The 20,638-nt window shown below is 35.0% G+C and overlaps 3 protein-coding genes and 1 pseudogene across 4 annotated transcripts; all 4 read right to left on the bottom strand.

The window, feature by feature from the left end:
- Nucleotides 1–9,063: 9,063 nt before the first annotated feature.
- Nucleotides 9,064–13,405, bottom strand: LOC105961201 (cell division control protein 48 homolog E). Its single transcript, XM_088824047.1, has 9 exons — nt 13,020–13,405; nt 12,713–12,878; nt 12,028–12,256; nt 10,934–11,700; nt 10,624–10,845; nt 10,466–10,537; nt 10,073–10,354; nt 9,621–9,980; nt 9,064–9,527 (listed from the first exon to the last, which is right to left on the bottom strand). The coding sequence occupies exons 1-9, from the start codon at nt 13,046–13,048 to the stop codon at nt 9,210–9,212; spliced, it is 2,445 nt and encodes an 814-aa protein (XP_088680173.1). The 5' UTR covers nt 13,049–13,405; the 3' UTR covers nt 9,064–9,209.
- Nucleotides 13,406–14,250: 845 nt separating this feature from the next.
- Nucleotides 14,251–14,925, bottom strand: LOC148767373 (UDP-glycosyltransferase 86A1 pseudogene; annotated as a pseudogene). The gene has a single exon (XR_016033734.1). The product of XR_016033734.1 is annotated as a UDP-glycosyltransferase 86A1 pseudogene (transcript).
- A 352-nt stretch (nt 14,926–15,277) lies between these two features.
- LOC105961251 (UDP-glycosyltransferase 86A1) lies at nt 15,278–16,830 on the bottom strand. The gene has a single exon (XM_012985491.2). It carries the CDS (start codon nt 16,828–16,830, stop codon nt 15,382–15,384), a length of 1,449 nt encoding a protein of 482 aa, XP_012840945.2. The 3' UTR covers nt 15,278–15,381.
- Nucleotides 16,831–17,620: 790 nt separating this feature from the next.
- LOC105961252 (UDP-glycosyltransferase 86A1) lies at nt 17,621–19,954 on the bottom strand. The gene is made up of 2 exons (XM_012985492.2): nt 19,037–19,954; nt 17,621–18,820 (listed from the first exon to the last, which is right to left on the bottom strand). The coding sequence occupies exons 1-2, from the start codon at nt 19,554–19,556 to the stop codon at nt 17,838–17,840; spliced, it is 1,503 nt and encodes a 500-aa protein (XP_012840946.2). The 5' UTR covers nt 19,557–19,954; the 3' UTR covers nt 17,621–17,837.
- Nucleotides 19,955–20,638: the final 684 nt, after the last annotated feature.

Here is a 20,638-nt window from a genome sequence, read left to right as displayed (position 1 = left end):
ATTGACATTTTAGTGGTCCTCGTGCATTCTTTATCATCAGTAAATATATCTTCTTTCGTACACACAATTTAAATTAGTGCAGGTTTGCTCTAATTCGACAGTAGGCTCTAAATAATATAGTCTAGAAACATACGAAAAATTCGTACATCGTCAAACCGGACAAATTGTTTTGTAATAGGTGTAGTTACATAATCAAATCACAAGTGGTACAGTTTGTTCCAAATATTTGCTCAAATTTCATGTTTGAAGATTCAAAATCAAAATTGCATCTGGATTTTAATTTACACCAATAAGTGGGGTGGGGGTGGGGACCAAAGTGAAAATCCTTAAACTTAGGATCCCCATAGATCCTGTTGTCGACAACAATTAAACCAATCTGATGAAAACTTGTCCCTACCATTTATTTCATCTCCTGTTTTTGTTCCTGTGTTAATTTACATTTCATCTGAATTTTAGAGTATGGTAAAAATTATTTAAAAAAATAAAAGTTTCAAATGGATAGAAACACGAAATCTTGCATACATATAAATATTAAATGATTCACCTGATCGATCAGTTATAACAACTTGAAGAATCGTTCAACATGGTATCAAAGTCAGAGTGATTAGATCAGATGAAATAGAACTAAGCAAAAGTTCTTGATCCAGTATTTATATCAAGAAAAGAGAATAAATAATACTTGTAATAGTATAGAGAAATTTACCTTGGGTATAAATTAAACACCGGTACGTACGTGTACACGTGGCGATCGAGAGCCGGGTATTTGCTAATGCAGCATCATCAAGATTCTCATTTGTGCATCATCACTATACAGATATAAGGTGCTAGATAGTGCTAACTGAATGTGAATCTTGATAACACTGCATTTGCAAACAACGACTTTATATATATCTATATATGTATATCTGCTCCATACATATAAGCATATGTGTATGTGGTTCTTGAGTCAGACAAGAATGGAAGAGAGAGAGAGAGAGAGAGAGAGAGAGAGAGAGAGAGAGAGAGTTTGTAACCCTAGCTAATTAAGAGATGGAAATGAAACGAGGTTTGTTTATTATTGGCAAAAATAAAATATTCCACCGCCGACGGTGTGGGAGTGTGTGTGGATGAGATGATGATAGGGATATAATATGAGTGTATGCTTCCAATGTACTAGGTTTTATACTAGGTTTGGCTTACATATGCTCATTTGGCATATACCTCAACAATAAAATATTAATTTTTTTATAAAAATATATAATTTTAAAATTAATATTTTTGTAACTGACCAATACAAGTATTTTATTTTCCTGTTTAATACAAATAAACTCGATCTAGAAAGAGCGTTCGCTACAAATAAATTAGTATGTTTTTATTATGGACAGCTGTAGCTATTAAATTCGCAATATTAGCATTTATTTTGCAATAGTACATATATATGCATCAAACGTTTCTTTAATTTTTAATTTTCAAGCCATATTTCGTCATCCATTATTCTGATTTTTCTTTTTTTTTTTTTTAATTTGTATTTTGAATTAGAATTCATTTGTTACACAAAAATGATTAAAGATTGGATATTAGTAAAAGAATTTTTTTTCTGAGCGGCTAGTGGTCCCTTTGCGCAGCTGGAATCTATTATCATCAATTTGAAATAAATTAAATAATATTGTCATGCCTTGCATTATATTAACTACATAATAATAATATATGACCTCATAATATTGTCGATTGAAAATATTTTCTTGAATAAATAAAAACATTATTATACCAACAAAATAGAAAATTGATTTTTTAATGCGATGTATAGTTCAAAAAATGAAGTAGTATCTGGTACAGGCTGGAAGCATCTCCCGAAATTGGTGGTTAAGAATAAGATTTGCATAATTAATCTAATTAATTAATTAATTAATTATCTTTGTGATTAATTTCATATACATAAATGGCGTGATTAGAGTTGTACACATGCTTCTTCCGCTAACTAATGTGGTTTATTTATTTATTTATTATTTATTATATTACAAAAGCTCATGATCATAATTCATATGATTCCATCAAAGAAAACTTTGAGCAAGATAAGGTAGAATGCCTCCATCGTGGCTAACAACCTAGTACCACCAAATGCCACGTGTATACGATTCAACTCTCCAATTAAATAACTATAATATATATAAATACTCCAACCTTTTTTGAGATCAATATTTAAAATAAATTAGTAGTCCTTAAAATGTTTTATGGATACAATTAATTGTTAAATTACATTTTCTATTAAAATATTAATATAACTGCAAATCAAGATAAATATATGTAATTTTTTACTAATAAGGTTTGTTTGGTCGGTAGGATTAGTGACCAAATAATTAAAAACTCATCTACTCCAACCATTAGGGGTGAAAGTCGGATGGATCGGATCGTAATTAGCCTTTTCGAAAAATTTCCAAAAAAATTCGGAAGTACAAAATCAATTCCAATTCCAATTCCAAAAATTTCGGAATCTAAAAATTCATTCCAATTCCAAAAGGCCCGAAAATTTCGGAATTTCGGAAAAAAATCGAAAATCACATAAGCTTTAAAATTTCAAAACTTAGCCGAAAATTTCTACAATGTTCATAATTTTTCAAAAATAAGAAAATTCACGTCGATAAAAGTAAAACTAATAACTACTAAAATTCAGTTCAAAAAAATAAATAATAAAAATAAACACAACGTAATATCCAATAACACTTCAAATAACAATTCATTATGTCAAAATCCAAAAACAAAACTTATAGGTGTATTTTTCGGAAAATAAGTATTATATAATATATATTATTTATAGGTGTATTTTTCGGAAAAAAAATCGGATTTTTCAGAATTAATTTCGGAATTAAATCGGATCGGAAATCGGAAATTCCAAATTTATTTTATATAATTTCAATTCCAATCCAAAAAAATCGGAAAAATTCGGAAATCGGAATTTCGGAAGTCGGAATGAAAAAAGTTGTTCCAAAATCGGAACTTTTCGGATCGGAATCGGCGAAAATTGGAAATTCCGTTCCAACTTGCACCCCTACCAACCATGGTAATCAAATTTTATTATCAATTGGAAGTTTTTTAATAATTTTATATATAATTGCCATATGTCAATTCGTGATTGGTTGGTTAGGTGGTTATTTTTTTGATAACTCAATTTGCAGAAAGTGTTTTTAGATTCAAAGAGGTGAAATATTAAAATACAAACCCATTTTAATAACCCCTTTGAAGAACACAATTTTTAAATTTTAGGAGTCAAATGATAGTTAAGAGATTTGATAACTCATTTAATAACTCCATTGGAGTTGCTCTTGGTTGTGAAAAAAAATATATGATTTTCTATCTTAATTTTTTATAATTGTGTGTTAGACCTTCTCTAATTTAAATTACACTGTTAAGCTCTCATGAAATTGCATTATTTTGACTAATTAATTATTTTTTAACAAGCAAACAAAACCTAATGAAATTCATCGAGATAAGGTAACAAACTTTATTCAATTGAGTTGATGTCACTTACACATAAAATAAATAAATGAAAATAAAAATTGGCCCCAAAGAATCTGTAATAGATATCAATTCTACTTTGATTTGTCGGAACGTACTTCTAAATCAACCCTCGAGCATTCCGTAAGGGATGATCTAGCGGATGAAGTAAGTTAGCATCTGTTAATTGACCCAAATTCAAATCTAATTGTCAACAATCGTTTGGTTAAGTTTGTCACACGTGATTAGTCTAATATGGTTTATGTCTCTCATATGGTTTGGAAGATATTATACGAGAGTATAAGTTATGGTTTACTCAACTGCACTTATATGATTGACTGCGGGTTTTTCATTATCCACGAAAATAGAAAAAAAAAAATGATGTGCAAGCACATGGTGAGTGCCTTAATCGTGGGGATTGTGATTTAATCTTAAATAATAATTAATCATGTTTATCTTAATAATGACAATTGTGACTTAATGATTTGGGCTAATTGTCCCATTTGATATTAAGTTGGTTGGTCCGAAATTTGAATATTAACCAATAATTCATTCCGGCCCACAAGAAATTCTTGTTGTATATCAAACATTTCATTTGGATTTTTGGCCCTTTTATTTTACACTTCATAATTTATTACATGGGTTATATATAGTGAGACAAGAAAAGCCCAATTATTTTAGGCGAAATTATCTGAAAACCCGTCAAAAAATATTCTGTATTTTTGCTGAATTGAAATTGAGTTTTTTACTTTCGAAAAAAAATTAATATTTTGTTTTCCCGAAAAAAAAATATATATATATTTTTTTTAATAATAATAATAATTAAAAAACAAAGAAAAAAGAAAACTTTTGACTGTCAATTATAGATGCTCAAATTATGATCGTTAATTCGTACGTGTCCTAGATTTCCTATTTCCAGCAACATATCTCAATAACCAAACTCCTCCCCCATCAATATATATATATATATATATATATATATACATACATATAAATATATATGTATCTACATCCCCTCCACCTCTCTCTCTCTCTCTCTCTCTACTCTTTCTCTCTCTAGCTACTTGTTGTTTAATATATATAATTCCCAATATAATATAATGGCAGCTGAAAGTATTGATCAAAAGGGAATCGAATACCCTCATCAGAGAGTGAGCGTTTCGTACAAATCATTCGGCGAGAAATGCAGCCACTTGGCCAAGAAACAGCGCGCCAAATTCTACATCCTCCGCCGTTGCGTCGCGATGCTCGTTTGCTGGAACGAGAGAAATCACGAGCCTTGACCTATCTGCAGAGCTACCCCTCCAATTCCTTTTTTTATTATTATTATTATTATTAATTATAAATTATCTCTGCAGAAAAGATTTAATAAATTGTAGTTAAGATTGACTGTTAGTGATTAAAGAGTACGTACGTATTTTCTAGTATATATTATATCTGATATATTATAAATTTGTTGTCTAATTTCTGCCTTCCCCTCTTTACAAATTTCTCACATATTAATAGATTTATTATATTATTATATCAGATTACTTGATGGTTGAAATTTCTGGTTGTATTATATTTGTATAGTGTATTATTAATATTTGCAATTACTTATATATACATATATATATATATTTATTTCATATAATGGTGTACTACTATGTTGAATGTGTAGTAGGGTTAAAATTACGATAATAAGCAGCAGCATGCCATCTGATAAAAGACTTAGAAAAGAGTTAATATTCCTTAAAAGTGTCTAATCACATTAATTAGGCAGATTGGTGAGAAAAGTTCCAATTATATATACTAATTCTGGACTCAATCATGTGACATGCTCATCTTTTTTATTATTAATTTTAAATTACTTAATTTTATTAGCCTGATTTTCTTCAAGCGTTTTAATTATATTGTGTGTGTGTGTGTGTGTGTATATATATATATTTATATTGTATATATATGCAATAGGGTTTCATGAACTATATATATATGTGTGTGTGTGTGTGTGTGTGCATGAGCACACATCTCAATCTGGAAATAGTAAAAGTAAAGTAAATATTGTTGTTGAAGCATGTGGGTGCTTTAAACTCATGATTTGAGTATTCAATCTTCATGGGATGCCTTTCTTATAATCTATAAACAAATTAACCTAGCTACACTTTTCTTTTCAAAATTCAAATACATTTTATTGATGATATACATATTTTATATTTATATATATACACACACACATGATGTTTATATGGAAGACAATTATAAAATATAATAATTCACGGTCGTTGTTCACGGTAATTTAATTAGTAGTTGTATTACGAATATATACTGATTTATTTCTTGGTTTATGGACTTTAATTTTTGAATTGTAGGCAGTGGACCATTGCCAATTGTTGTGATTTTTCGCATCGTAGGTCTAATTAGCAACGATTTTCGACGTAGTCTACTATACTAATTAATTAATCAACTATAGTTTCAGTAATCGATCAAGCTAATCAACTAGGGTTTCAGAAATAACGAAATTTTGAAAGGAAAGAAAATAAAATATTTTTTTGAAAATGCTCGTATGGCTCTAGATTAATTATAGCAATTCACTAACCAACCAACCAATGTACAACAAAATTGGTGGAGGTCACATACATGTCACACCCAATAAAGTAGTATATCAAAATAAGTGTTCATATTTATTAATTATTTTAAAAAAAAAAATTGAGTGTTTATACTTCATCCGCATATATAGTAATAATTAATAATCTAATATTTCAATAAATTAATAAAATACAGTATATAGTTCGAGTTCATTAAATAATAATGTGTAGAGGTTTAACCGCAGTAAACGAGACTATAAGTAATCCATAGTAAAAGCGTAGTTACGTTGTAGAGTAATGAAAATAAGCCGACAACGAGAAATTAGTTAATCCAACCTAGTAAAAATTGTGGTTGTGGTGGTGAGTACGAGTACAAGTACGAGTACGAGTACGAGTACGTGATGAATGTGTGTGTATCCATCTCTATCTGCACTGAACCACCATTATCCAGTCGCTATTAACATTCTAATTAGAATAGACGTACGTACGTTCCCCACCACTCACTCACTCACTCACTCACTCACTCGTGCGGCCCCTTTCTCTCTCCTCTCTCTACTTTTCATGACTTCTCTCTCTAGCTAATAATAATAATAATATTTCTTTCTGTTAATAATTCTTTGATGATCTTCTTCTTCTCTTCTGCTGCTCACATCTCCTCAATATTAATTAACTGATATTTCCATTTTAGCCTCTCTTTCTCTCTCTAGATCTCTCTCTCTCTCTCTCTAGAAGTGAGGTCATCAGGTGAAAAATATGTAGGCGTGCTTGGTAAAAATATATAAGCAGGGAAAGGATTTTATGAGTAGATGAGAATCATTACAGCTTGTGCCCTCCTTTTTTCTTTTATTCACTACCTATATATATACCTAGGGTAAATATATATATTTTTATTTTTATTATATTATTATATACTACCACTGCAGCATTAAATTTGTTGAATTACTGAAACTAATTAAATAAATTCTTTATAATGATTTATTGAATTATATTTTTTTTAAATTACTTGGGAATTATATTAATTATGCATTAATAAAAGTGGGGTACGTACGTATTTTATTACATGAAGTACCGAGTACGTACCCAACCTATGGCATCGACAAGACCATTCAGCTTGTGTTAATAACTATACATGTATATTATTCACGTAGAAAATGAAATAATATTTTTAAATAAATAAAAATGAAAAGGAATATTAATGAAAAAAAAAGGGTAAAGAAAAGGGGAGGAAGAAAGGTAAAAGGGTAACACGTGCAATTCTGACAAGTGCTGAGAAAAAAAAAAAGTCGTGTTACTGAAAGGTGGTGTCTCGTCCATTTGAGAATTACATACACTGGTTGTTGGATATATTATTGCTTCTCTTGGATTTTTATTTATTCTCTTTTTTTTTTTTTTTTTAAATTTTATATTTTCATGTGTAGTAATTATTTTTGAATTAATAACAGTGGTTAATAAGTTCGAAACAAAATGAGAAAAATTGGAGAATCGGTAACTATTCTCATTTTTAAAGAAAGTTAGAAAAAAAAAATCTTACACGAGTTTTTTCTATATCAACAACAAAGTGTGACAAGTCAGTCAATTTTAATTTCGACATGTTTTTTTTAACCAATTACTATACTTTTCAGCTAAAAAAAGAAATTAAATAAAAAAAAATAGAATATTATCGTGTAAAGTCCAAACTTTTAGTGTCGTTTCATTTCATATCCATAGTGATGAAATATTCCACAATTCAATGTTAAAAAGATGCATGTGAAAATGCATAATGTATTAATTCCAAATTATGGCAAGTCAATTGATGTCTGTACTTTTTTCCGCAATCAACTGTATGAGTGCACTGAGTAAATTTATATTTTCGTGTAATCGTTGCAAACCATGTCAGGCTAACTATGTATGACAAATTCGACATAGCGACGGTCGACAAAATGATTCGAACTTGAGTCGATTGATACAAGCTCGCTTGCTGCAATCGCTGGACCATCCGTTACGGGACCGGACGAAGCATGTGAAAGTGAGTGATGAATGAATTCCAAAATGTGGCAAGTCAATTGATGCACCCTGTACTGCCAAATTGGGATCTTGGTTGTACCACATTTCCTGTGGTATTGAATTTCAAATAGGCCCCCTCTAATTCTGGATTAGATCCATCTATTTTATTTAAATCATGTTTTATTGCATCTTCTTTTCTAACTCAGACACTTAGATTATTCATGTTTTTTTATTTATTTATTTATTTATTTTGTGAATGATTGATTTTCCAGTGTAATGTAGCACTTGGAGATATTATTCAAGTGTTTGGGTCATGCCCATTGATAACTATTGCTCAATAATTTTTAACATGTAAAATTGCCGGGACTAATTAATTTAATTATTGTTTTTTTGTTATTCGATTCAATAAAAGAGAAAAGTTTACGGTATTAAAGTTTAAGATATAAAATAATTGATGTTTACGGCAAGTGCTATAAATAATAATTTAAGGGGTAAGTGTTATATATGTTTTACTTCAGAGGTGCAATAGACTTTGAAGGAAGTTTATGTAATATTATTGTCCTTTTAAATATGTAATTTACTCCATCCGTTTCAAATAAATATCGTCGGCGTACTTATCAAATGTCGAATGCGTAAACAGAGTCGACGTATATCATCTCGAGAGACATGTTTAAACATATGGGTTTCAATGCTCTAATCAATAGAGATTTGCACCAAGGGATAAGGTTTTCATTAATTAGTAGGCCTCATTTAATCAGTCAATTCCAACAGTAAAATATCTCAATACAATCTCCCTCTTACTTGCTTTTATACCATCAAAATTAATTTTCAAATAACTGGTAATTAGCTTATATAAAAAAATAAAAAATAAAAATAAAAAAAGGATTTAATATAAGATCCTAATACGAAATTATATATCACACTCTTGGCACGTGTCGTCAGGAAAAAAGTAACTAAGGATGTTCAATATTTATTTCAAACAGATATTATATATAATACAACATATAAAAGCAAAAGGAAAAGCCATAACCACCATTAACAAGTCTAAAAGAAACACTGAGAAAAAATATCTCACTGTAATATTTTTCGGGACCTTTCAAGTTATATCAGAACTTAACACATGAATTTCACGATTAGTTTATCGCTGAAGTACGAGAAACAGAAAACCGAAAAAAGGAAGGAAAACAAAGCCTAATTATAGAGGTCGTCATCATCTGCTGCCCCAGCCGGAGCTGCAAAAGGATCGGCGGCAACACCATCACCAGCACCAACAACACGGCCACCGCCAGTATTATCAGCAAACCTAAACTCTGAACCAAACCCTCTCGACTGCTGCAAAGTCTGAGCAAACGCCTGATACTTACGAATATCAGCGTCACTCACACTCCTCCTTGCGTACTTCATCGACTCCTCAAAGTGAGCAGCTTTTATCTCCGCCACCTCATCCTCCACGTCATCTTCCTCCATCGCCTCAGGGTTCTCACTTCTTCTCTTCTCCCTCTCAATATCCTTCATAAAAACAAAAACCCACCAAATATTCAGCATTTTCTCGGAAAAAAGAATTCGTATAATAATAAATAAATAAAAGATAAAAAGAATTACCTTCTCAATGTTCTCTCTGATAGCATATTTGCACGCACGCTGGCAAATTTCGGTGATGTCAGCACCACTGAAGCCCTGAGTGTACTTAGCAAGTGCTCGAATATCCACATCTTTCGAAATGGGCGATTTTCTAAGGCAGGCCTTGAATATCTGGTGACGCGAGTCTTCATCAGGTAGAGGAATGTAAATAAGCTGATCGAGTCGACCGGGTCGGAGAAGTGCTGGGTCAATGATATCGGGCCTGTTAGTGGCACCGATAATAAAGACAGTTTTTTTAGCATTCATTCCATCCATTTCAGTCAGAAGCTGATTCAGCACACGGTCAGCCGCCCCACCTGCATCTCCCACACTGCTTCCTCTCTGTGCAAAAGACAAGATACAGTCAAATCAAGAATCGAGCACAAATAATACGCAAACTAGATTTGTGCAGAAAGAAGAAAAGAGATAAAAACCTGAGTTGCAATGGAGTCCAATTCGTCGAAGAAAAGGACACATGGAGCAGATTGGCGAGCCTTGTCGAAGATTTCTCTGACATTAGCTTCGCTCTCACCGAACCACATTGTTAGTAGTTCAGGACCCTTTATGCTGATGAAGTTTGCCTGGCATTCGTTTGCAATAGCTTTGGCGAGTAGAGTCTTTCCACATCCAGGTGGACCGTAGAATAGAACTCCCTTTGAAGGCGACATTCCAAACTTTTCGAATTTCTCGGGATGCTCCACTGGATATTGAACAGTCTACACAAAAAAACACAAGATGAAGAGGGTTCATTCAAATTCGCAAAAATACAAAATATATAACAGAAAGCAAAAAGAAACACCAAATTTAAAGAAGTATGTATGTATTACCTCTTGGAGTTCACGCTTGACACCCTCGAGTCCACCAATATCTTCCCAGCTAACATTGGGAACTTCAACAACCTATATCAAATAATGCACATCCAATTAAAAATTAATGAAAAACGAAACCTTAAAAAAACAAGGGGACATAGGAGAGACACGCTTACTGTTTCACGTAGAGCAGAGGGATTGCTTGTTCCAAGAGCAGTCTGGAAATGCTCGTTAGTAACAGCCATTGAGTTCAGTATCTCCGCATCAATAGTATCGTCTTCCAAGTCAATCACATCCATCTTCTCCCTAATACACTGAAGAGCTCCCTCAGTGCACAAAGCAGCCAAGTCAGCACCAACATATCCATGCGTGTCCTTGGAAATCCTCTCCAAATCAACCTGCAAAAAATTGTCAAAAGGTTAGATTCCCATTATCACAGAATATTCTACAAAGTAAAAAAAAAACCCAGAGATATTGTAAGCATACATCTTCAGCAAGTTTCATGTTCTTTGTGTGGATACGGAGAACCTCCAAACGTCCAATTTCATCAGGAACACCAATATCTATCTCCCTATCGAATCTACCAAACCTTCTCAAAGCAGGGTCAATGCTATTCGGACGATTTGTAGCACCCATTACAATAACATGCGCACGCGATTTCAACCCATCCATCAAAGTCAAGAGCTGCGAAACAATTCTCCTCTCGACCTCACCATTCGTTTTCTCTCTCTTGGGAGCAATCGAGTCAATCTCATCAATGAATATGATTGATGGTGCATTCTTCTCAGCTTCCTCGAAAGCCTTCCTAAGATTGCTCTCACTTTCTCCGGCCAATTTCGACATGATTTCCGGTCCATTGATACAGAAGAAGAAAGCACCGGTTTCGTTTGCCACAGCTCTGGCGATTAAGGTCTTTCCAGAACCTGGAGGACCGTAAAGAAGTATTCCCTTTGGGGGTTTCACACCGATTGATTTGAAGAGCTGTGGGTGCCTTAGTGGAAGCTCCACTAGCTCGCGAATCTGAGCCATCTGTTTGCGGACCCCACCGACATCATCATAGCCGACCTCGTCCAAACGATCCTCGTCCTCTCTTTTGATTGGCTCCCCTTCACAGAAGATTTCGGTGTCTGGTGCAACCACACAGTACTCGGAAGGCTCGGTTTCGATAACCTTGAACTCTACACTTCTCATTCCTCCACGAACAAGAAACAGGTCACCTTTTCTTACGGGACGGTATGCCTCTAGGAAATATGCTGAGACACAATTGGAAAGATAGGATTCAGCATCCAGGCAATCAAGGGAATAACAAACAAAAAACAACTACCTCAAGTTCTCAGGTGTAATGCTTTGAAACGCGTAACACCAATCATTTTCTATTAAAATTTTACAGTACCTCAAAAAGATCTTATCTTTTCCAAAAAATTACATTATTGTGCCGAAGGGAACCGGCAAAATTTTCACTATATTAATCAATACAGCAAATCAAAATCTTTGAATACAAACATAGATGGCATTGCAGATATGATGACCCTTATAAATATAAACAAGACTGAAGCAGAATATAAATGCTAAGAACTTACGTTTCAGGTAAGCGTCAAAGAGATTTCCAGTAACCCCTTCAACAGTATCATCCACAGGCAGGATGTGGACACGCTTCCCATACTTGACATCAGCACATTGATGCACAGAAACCACATCTCCAAGCCTAACCCTAAGGTTGCTTCTGACAACCTTGTTCATTCGGATTTTCGGCTCATCGCAAGTTTCGTCAGCTAGGGCAATGCATATTGTATCTTTTCTTTTCTTACCCTATGACCAGAATAACAATCACACATCAGCAAACAGATAAATAGTGTTCACTTACAAACATTACGTTTTTGAAATATTTACTGTGTTAATGAACAAAGAGGTGTCACTATCTTCTTCAATCAATACATACACAACAATTACTTCAACAAGAATGCCTGCAAGGCTGTAACAAGGTTTGTGATCATACAATTCTACATATTGTATTAACATTCAAACGTTCAATCGGAGGAAACCCCAAAAGTAATCAACCAACATATACACAACACAATTGTGTCCCAAAATATTAAATTAATCATGTTATAACACTTACTGCATTAGAAACTATTTTCTATCAAACCCCACCAACCAAGTAAACCCATTAAATTTTGAAACCCCAGAACTTTACCAGAGTCAATAAAATACATCAATTGAAAAAAAAAAACAATCCACAGTCAAGAAGGGGAAAAAAATTAAAACCTTGATTAAGATGGTGTCGCCGCGGAAAAGCTGGAGCTTTTCCATAGTGTCGGGGTGTAGAGAGACCACCGAATTATCATCATTGATAGCCTCATCGACTACTAGCCGATTCGCCGCCTTTTTCTTCTCCAGAATAGCCGTGCTAAAATCCCTCTTCGTACCCTTACTACAGATTACAGAACAAAACCCACACAAATTCAATTTTAACAATCAATGTAAAATCAATCGTGCAAAAATTCGACAAGTAAAGTTAAATCGACAAACAAAAAAAAATTGACAGAGATCTGAGAAGTGTGGAAACACTTACGAATCGGACGATTCAGCTTGATTACTCATGATTCCGAATCGAGAATAGAAACAATTCTTGTGTTTAGGGCTCTTTCGCGAGTTTGTTGATGAACGGATTGGGGAATGTGAATGAGAGAGATCTGGGAATTTGGGGGAGAAATATATCAATTAAATAGGGAAGATGGCCTCCGTTTCTTGTTAGGAAAGAAAAGTTTTAATTTCAATTATTTTTATTTTTATTTTATTTTATTATTTTTGGAAACAAAGATGCCTTTTTATGACTTATGCTTCCCTTATTTAAATTTTACCTTAGTTACTATAATTATTAATTACAATTACAATTCCTAAAAGGTAAATAAAATAGGTCTGACTATTCAAATTGGGTCTTTCTAGAGTGTATTCCCTATTTCAAATATTAAATTAAATAATATTTAAATATTTTATTTCATAATTTAATAGAAATATGTTAAATCCCAAAGAAGGATCTAGAAGCAAAAGTTTGAGGGGGGCTTTTGCTTGTTATCGTTGCCTAATAATTATTCTTTCTTTTTTGGTAAATAACATATAAACCCCTGTGGTTTAAACTTCATGCACATGGGCCCCGTACTTTCAATATAAGTATATAATCCCCTGTATTTTGAACTTTGTTCGCTTTAATGTAAGTACATAATTCCACTATCGTATTCCATTTGGTGAATAATCATGTTTATTAGGAAGAAATATTTTTTTTAAGTTCAAGGGGCTCACGTGCTATATTGAAAGTACAAGAGGGTCATATGAGCAAAACTTAAACGACCGGAGGGGTTAACTGCTATTTATCCTTTTTTTCTTTATGTCAAATATATTATCCGTTTGGAATCCCAACATAATATTCCTTAATTATCATACAAGTCAATGAATTCAAAAAACCTTTATTTAATAGCTAAAATTATGATTAATCAAATAAATTTAACCTTATTATTTTTAAATTTGACCTTTGATTAAACTTTGCAAATTGATCAAAATTCCTGTATTCAGATCCATCCTCAACCACTGCATTATGCACCATGTTGTTGAATGTCTCCACTCATCAAATCTTCAATCAATTGTGCTACTCTTTTATTTTTTTCCTAGTAACCCCTTACATAATCACAAAGATTAATCACAATAATCTTTTAACTCCAATCATCAACCTCTGATTTCCGATTCGTAGTCCGATCGTTTCGAAACGCCGCTGCCAAACGAGACGTATAAAACTGAGCCGGAAAATAGGGACAAGGAAAATAATTTCGAAACCGTGACGATTAGTTTTTGGACATCACTTTCTTATATTAACCAGGACGCCTAGAAATGATCGCAATGAGGAAAAATATAGTTCTTGCAGGATCATATATATATATATATATAAAGTACACATGGTTCGAAATCCAATATCGAATTCTTGAATATCGAATTCCATCCACAGAGAGTCAAGAACCCCACAACAACCGGTTCGAAATCACGGCATTTTGGTTACACCAAGAAACAGTCAACCCTTCATCTCTAACCTCATTCTTGAAACCTCGGGCAAAAAAAAAAAAGAAAACATCGTTTTCCTCACGGATCACCCATACAAGGTTTGTTCCGCTCGTGACAAGTCCGTAAGCTATTTCCTCAGTTATCTGCTTATTGCTCTGAGCAAAACTGCCAAACGAGACATATAGAAACGAGCCAACAGGCTTGGATTCGAGCCACTCTGTGTAGTCTGTTTGGGCCCACAGGCTTTTGGGGACAACGGTTTTGGTGAAATTATCAGTTGGGAAGTTTATTGGACCGATTGCATAAGTGGGCTGTTTTTCGTTTAGAGATGATAGTGTTTTTCGTTTGAGCTCGTTTACTGTGTTGGTTAAGATGAAATCTGCGTGTTTCACCTGATCGAATGCCTTGATCACAATTTTGTAGGCCATGAGTAAAACGTGTCAGCGATCATCATATTCATCGGACTGGAATATTATCTCTCCGACTAATTCTTGCGCACGAGATTGGAAAATCGCGCAGCATGATTTCCCAGTACTCGTTGAAGGTAGAGAATCCTGTAGTAATCCGACGGATACCCATCGTAGATCATTGTGTAGCGTATATCAAGATCGCCCGATTTACGTGCTTCGGAGAAGAAATCGATCTCGTTGAGACAGGTGTCACCTTCTTGTTGGTGGGCTTCGGACAACATTTGGTGAATGAATTCGGTATGGACAAGAGTGACGGTGCAGCTATTTGAAGCGAGTTTTAGAGCAAGGTATATAGATAGAGAGAGAGACGATAATGAAGCATGGTTATTTTAGTACACGAGACGGCAAATCTTACACGAAAATGGTAATAGAAACATAAAGAAGACACAAGTACTAATAAAATGTCAAAAAAAATCAATATTTGGGGAAATCATCCTTCTTACACCTATTGACGATTTCATCGCATACATCGCGAACGAAACAATCGAAGTTTTTCTCAGATGATCCATAATTGTCAGTTACCGCATTCTGCAGAGTCTTTCTCACTTTCTTGATTTCATGTCTTAACTCATCCGATTTTTCGCCACTCATCAAAATACCAATTTTTTCAGCGACTTCCTCCTTTGTAATAGAATCTCCATCGCAGAGATTTATTCCAACTCTCCAATCATCCACCACCAATTTTCTGTTGGTAATTTGATCGGTAAATAAGGGATAGCAACTCATTGGGACATTACACCAAACACTTTCGAGTATCGAATTCCAACCACAATGCGTTACGAATCCACCAATGGCTGGATCCGACAGCACCAGATTTTGCGTGCACCAAGGGACAATTAGCCCTCTATCTCTAGTACTTTCCTCAAATCCCGGCGGCAAAATGCCGCCGCCGCCGGAATCCGCCACTATCCCGGGGCGGAGAACCCAAATGAAACTCACTCCACATAGTAAAAGCCCGCCCGCAATTTCAAGAATCACGTTTTTATCAGTCGTCGCAAGGCTGCCGAATGAAACATACAGAACTGATCGGAAAGGCTTCGATTTCAGCCATTCCGTGCAGTCGGATTCCGGCAAGAGACTCCCGGCGACGGAGAATTTCGCTGGAAATAGTGGGCCGACGGCGTAAAACCGCTGCTTTTGCTGCAGAGCTGATATGGCTTCTTCTTCCAATTCTTGCACGGTGTTGCAGAGCACGAAATCCGCTTTCTTCACAGCATCGAACGCCCCGAAAATCACGGTGTGGATCATCTCCATCTCCGAATAATCAAAGTACGACATAAAATCTTTGGTGTTGATCGATTCAACTCCGGGCACATAACCCACGTCCTCTCTCCGGCCGTTGACCGGAACATGGCCGTTGACTCTCAGAAGCGGCAGATGGTAGTACAGCGAGAAAACCAACGCCGGCTCCGTCCAGAAAGAGACGTTCACCAATCCGTACTTCTCCGATATCTTTTCCGGCCAGACGCTGAAAGTATCGGCGATCAAGAAGTGTTCACTGCCCGGCGGCGAACTACTTATTATTTTTCCGACGAGTTCGTCTACTTTGTCGGGAAACCTGTGAAGAAAGAACTTCAAATAAGCGTCAAAGTCAGCTGACCTGTCGAAATCGAGGGGGAAACCGTCGCTGAAGGTAGTGTAGCTGATGTTGAGGCCGGAAGCTCTAGCTCCGGCGAAGATATCGGTTTGTGCGGGCTGAGATTGGGAGATTTGGTGGTGGATGAAATCGAGGTGGGCGAAGGTGACGGAGAAGCCCTTGGAAGCGAGCTTTAGGGTTAGGTTAACGAAAGGGATTATGTGGCCTTGTAGATGAAATGATATCATTATAGCATGTGGCTTCTGCTTTTTGTTGTTGTTCGCCATTGTTCCTCTGTTTTATGTCAAAATATCTACAGAGGCTTTGCTGTTGGTAAGAAGAAAATCATATATATTAGGGGAAATTTTCTTAGACACCCCTTAGTTATGATCAAATTATAATAATCCCCCTCATGTTTGGGTAATTATAGAAACTCCCATCAACTATGTATTATTTTACGAAAATACTCCTCCAGATGTAAATTTAGGAATATTAAATCAGTAAAACCGAGCCGAAATTTCGGTACGCCAACATTTCATACCATTTACCGAACTGAATATACGATTTGGTTCAGTAAATAATTGAATTACATAAATTTTATGTAAAAATATTTAAAATGAGGGGTGACTGTAATTACCCAAACAAGAGGGTCTTTTTGTAATTTGGTCATACCTCAGGGGTGCCGTGATTTGCCATATATATATATATATATATATATATATATATATATATATATATATATATATATATATATGAGTATTATGTTATGGCTTGAATGTCCAAGGCTTTTTAATTTTTAATTTATTTTTATCGGGAATGAGAGATATTTTAGAATTTGTCGACATTTTTAAATGGTGGAAAAAAACATTATATATACTCCCAATATTAGCACACCGAAACGGTGATATTGCTATTCAAACATGTCTAACGTTTTAAAGATTACAAAATAGTAACTCATGTGGGTCCGACAGGTGCCCTTGAGTATCGGACACGCAACGTGTTCGATAAGTAAAAACGTTAAAAAGTTGAAGTTTTCGTGCTACACAGATTACGTTACACCAAAGGTAGATCTAGAGATGGTGGCAAATGCATCTTACATTACGACAAAAAAAAAAAAAAAAAAAAAAAAAATGAAGAGTTCAAATTATCTCTTCTTTTTTAGTTTCTCTACTTGGCAAGCATTCAAGTCCATAAACAAGAGCACACGGGCTAAATTAAAAAGCCCATTGAATTATCTAATTTGGAAAAAAATAATTAAAAAAAAAAAGAAAAAAGAAAAAGAAAAAGAAAAACACTAAATTGTTTGCTCACATAGATTAAGTGCTCTAGGAGCCCAAACAAGAGATTGGTCATCTAACTCAAAGCCCGGCCCGGTTTTCCTATTTATTTTGGACTTTAAATCCTCAATAAACAAGCTCAAATTTTTCTCAGATGCTCCATCACTAGTCAATGCACTCTCCAAAGTCCTACTCACCTCCTTGACTGCATTCCTCAACTTCTCCGAAGTCTTCCCACTCATCAAATACTCGATCTTCTCCCGCACCTCGCCGCGCGTAATCGAATCCCTGTCGCAGAGGTTAATTCCGATCCGCCAATCATTCACCACCAACTTACGGTTCGTGAATTGGTCCGTAAAGAGAGGGAAGCATATCAACGGCACCTTACACCATATACTCTCCAGAACCGAATTCCACCCGCAGTGCGACAGAAACCCTCCGATCGCGGGGTGCGAAATCACCTTCATCTGGCTACACCACCGCACAATTACCCCTCTACCCTTGATGCTATTTTCGAATCCGGGCGGCAAAAAAATTGCCTCGTCAGAGCTGACGATATCGGGCCGGACAACCCAGATGAAATCCGACCCGCTAGATAATAGGCCGTGAGCTATTTCCCATATATCCTGCTTGCTAGTGGTGTGTGCGTGGCTACCGAACGAGACGTATAAAACGGACCCGTCGGGTTTGTTGTTGAGCCACGGCGTGCAGTCGGTTTCGGACCAGAGGCTAGTGGCTATGGTCTGGTTGGTGAAGCAAGAGACGATTGGGCCTATTGCGTAAGTGGGCTGCTTTGTGTGGAGGGCCGAGAGGGTTTTGGACTCGAGTTCTTGGACTGCGTTGCATATTATTATGTCGGCTTTTTTTACGTCGGTGAAGGCGCGGTATATGACGCGGTGGACCACCGTTGATGTGTCGTCGGATTGGAGGTACGATGGGAGGTCCGTCGGATTGACCGTTTCGACTCCGGGGATGTAGTCTATTGTGTCCTTTCTTTTTTCTGAGATTATATGGCGAAATGCATATATGTTAAATTGGTAAATCAACTATCAGAAAAAAGAATTGGAACACAAATTAATTTGATTCAAAATTGAATTTAGTAGAAATTCAAAATGAAAAAAACAATTGAACAAATTGCACATTTAATTTTAATCCTCCAATTTTTTGAACCAGTTAATATAAATAAAATTAAAATTAGGTATTTTTATTTATTTACCTTTGGAACCAAAGTGGGAATTTTTCTTGAGGAGATCTAGGTGGTAATACAGAGACAAGACCAAAGCAGGCTCCGTCCAGAACGAAACGCTGACCAGGTTGTGTTTGGCGGCGATCGCCGAGGACCAGACGTAGAACGTGTCGGCGATCAAGCAGGTGACCGGCGGATCGGAGGCGGACAGGCTGGCGACAAGTTCGTCGACGTGGGCGGAGAAGACGTGGATCAGGCCCTCGACGAACTGGTCGTGGTTGGCGGAGCGGTCGAATCCGAGGGGGAATCCGTCGGAGACGGTGGCGTAGCGAATGTCGAGGCCGGAATTCCTGGCTCCGGCGAAAATGTCGGCGGCGTCGGTGCCGGATTGAGCGCGGGAGATGCGGGAATGGACGGATTGAGTGTTGACGAAGGTGATTGTGAAACCCTGGGATGCCAATTTCATAGCTAGGGATACGAAGGGGTTGATGTGGCCTTGGTATGGGTACGGGATCATAATCGCGTGAGGCTTACGCGCAGTGTCCGCCATTGTTATCTGTGTGGGAAGAAGAAGAAGAAGAAGAAGAAGGAATTTTTGTTTGGATTTTTGAAAGGGAAATAGTAAATGTTTGAAGCAGAGGTCTCAATATCTGTCGGGAAAGAGGGAAGAAAAATAAGGTCGTAATTAAGTATTGGTAATTTAATGGTGGATTTCTCTGATTATTATTTAATTATTTAATTATTTTATATTTAGAAAGCTATTATTTACTTTTGCTTTTTAAAGAAATAAATATAAACCATGAATTTAGATATTTTTAATCTGGATATTTTATATATTAAGATTTGGTATGTGTGTTTGATTGGCTGCTCTCTCTCTCTCTCTCTCCATTGTCAGCAATTCCCTCGTTTTCATTTAATCGTAAGATTCGGAGTTAGCTGTTTGGATTCGACATCTCAAATCATCGCTAAATTAAATTAAATTTTAATTATATTTATGTATATATTAAATAAAAATTAAAAAAACATTGGGAAAAGCTAAATATGAGATTGGTCTATTCATAGCAAGTGGTTGGCACTTTAAATTGAAAATGATTTACATTATCTAATAAAACTGAAATTTAATTTAAATAGCATATACCCCAAAAAAGTAATACAAGTTGGATGAACCTTTTTCTTTTTCATTAAATTAAAGCAAATAAATTAAATAAATAAACAATTCTACTGAGAATTGAGAAAGACATAAACTATTTATCATTTAAAAAGATGCGAATCTATACCTAAAAGTTGAATTATTCTCTACCTAAAAGTGATGGGCCATGTTTTTTTTTTTTTTTTTGATAAATGATGGGCCACCTTGGAAATGAAATTTTGATTCAAAAATAATTATGTTACATTTATTAAAACCACTTATATATATACAGTGAAATAAAATAAAAACTCACCAATTGTTATGAAATTATCTATGTTTAACTCATTGTTTGCTTATCTACATGGTACAAGATTCGATTTGACTAATTTCTTACTAACTACATAATTATTTAGTTAATTGTATGATCTAGTATTAATATTGTTAAGATTTGGTACTCTTATGTGATTTTTCAATACTATCAATAATTTGTACCAACCCCATTA

Source organism: Erythranthe guttata, chromosome 10 (assembly GCF_056151865.1).
Source record: "Erythranthe guttata isolate IM_541 chromosome 10, IM_541, whole genome shotgun sequence".
Taxonomy (NCBI): Eukaryota; Viridiplantae; Streptophyta; class Magnoliopsida; order Lamiales; family Phrymaceae; genus Erythranthe; species Erythranthe guttata.
The sequence above is the reverse complement of the archived record's forward strand: the minus strand, read 5'-3'. Positions and strand labels throughout refer to the sequence as shown.

Coding starts and splice junctions, on each gene's coding strand:
- LOC105961252 (XM_012985492.2), bottom strand. CDS start 19,556: ATGGCGGACACTGCGCGTAAGCCTCACGCGATTATGATCCCGTACCCA. Junction 18,821..19,036: donor TTCCCACTTTGGTTCCAAAG/GTAAATAAATAA, acceptor ATATAATCTCAG/AAAAAAGAAAGGACACAATA.
- LOC105961251 (XM_012985491.2), bottom strand. CDS start 16,830: ATGGCGAACAACAACAAAAAGCAGAAGCCACATGCTATAATGATATCA.
- LOC105961201 (XM_088824047.1), bottom strand. CDS start 13,048: ATGAGTAATCAAGCTGAATCGTCCGATTC. Junction 11,701..12,027: donor CTTTGACGCTTACCTGAAAC/GTAAGTTCTTAG, acceptor ATTGTGTCTCAG/CATATTTCCTAGAGGCATAC. Junction 10,846..10,933: donor ACATGAAACTTGCTGAAGAT/GTATGCTTACAA, acceptor AATTTTTTGCAG/GTTGATTTGGAGAGGATTTC.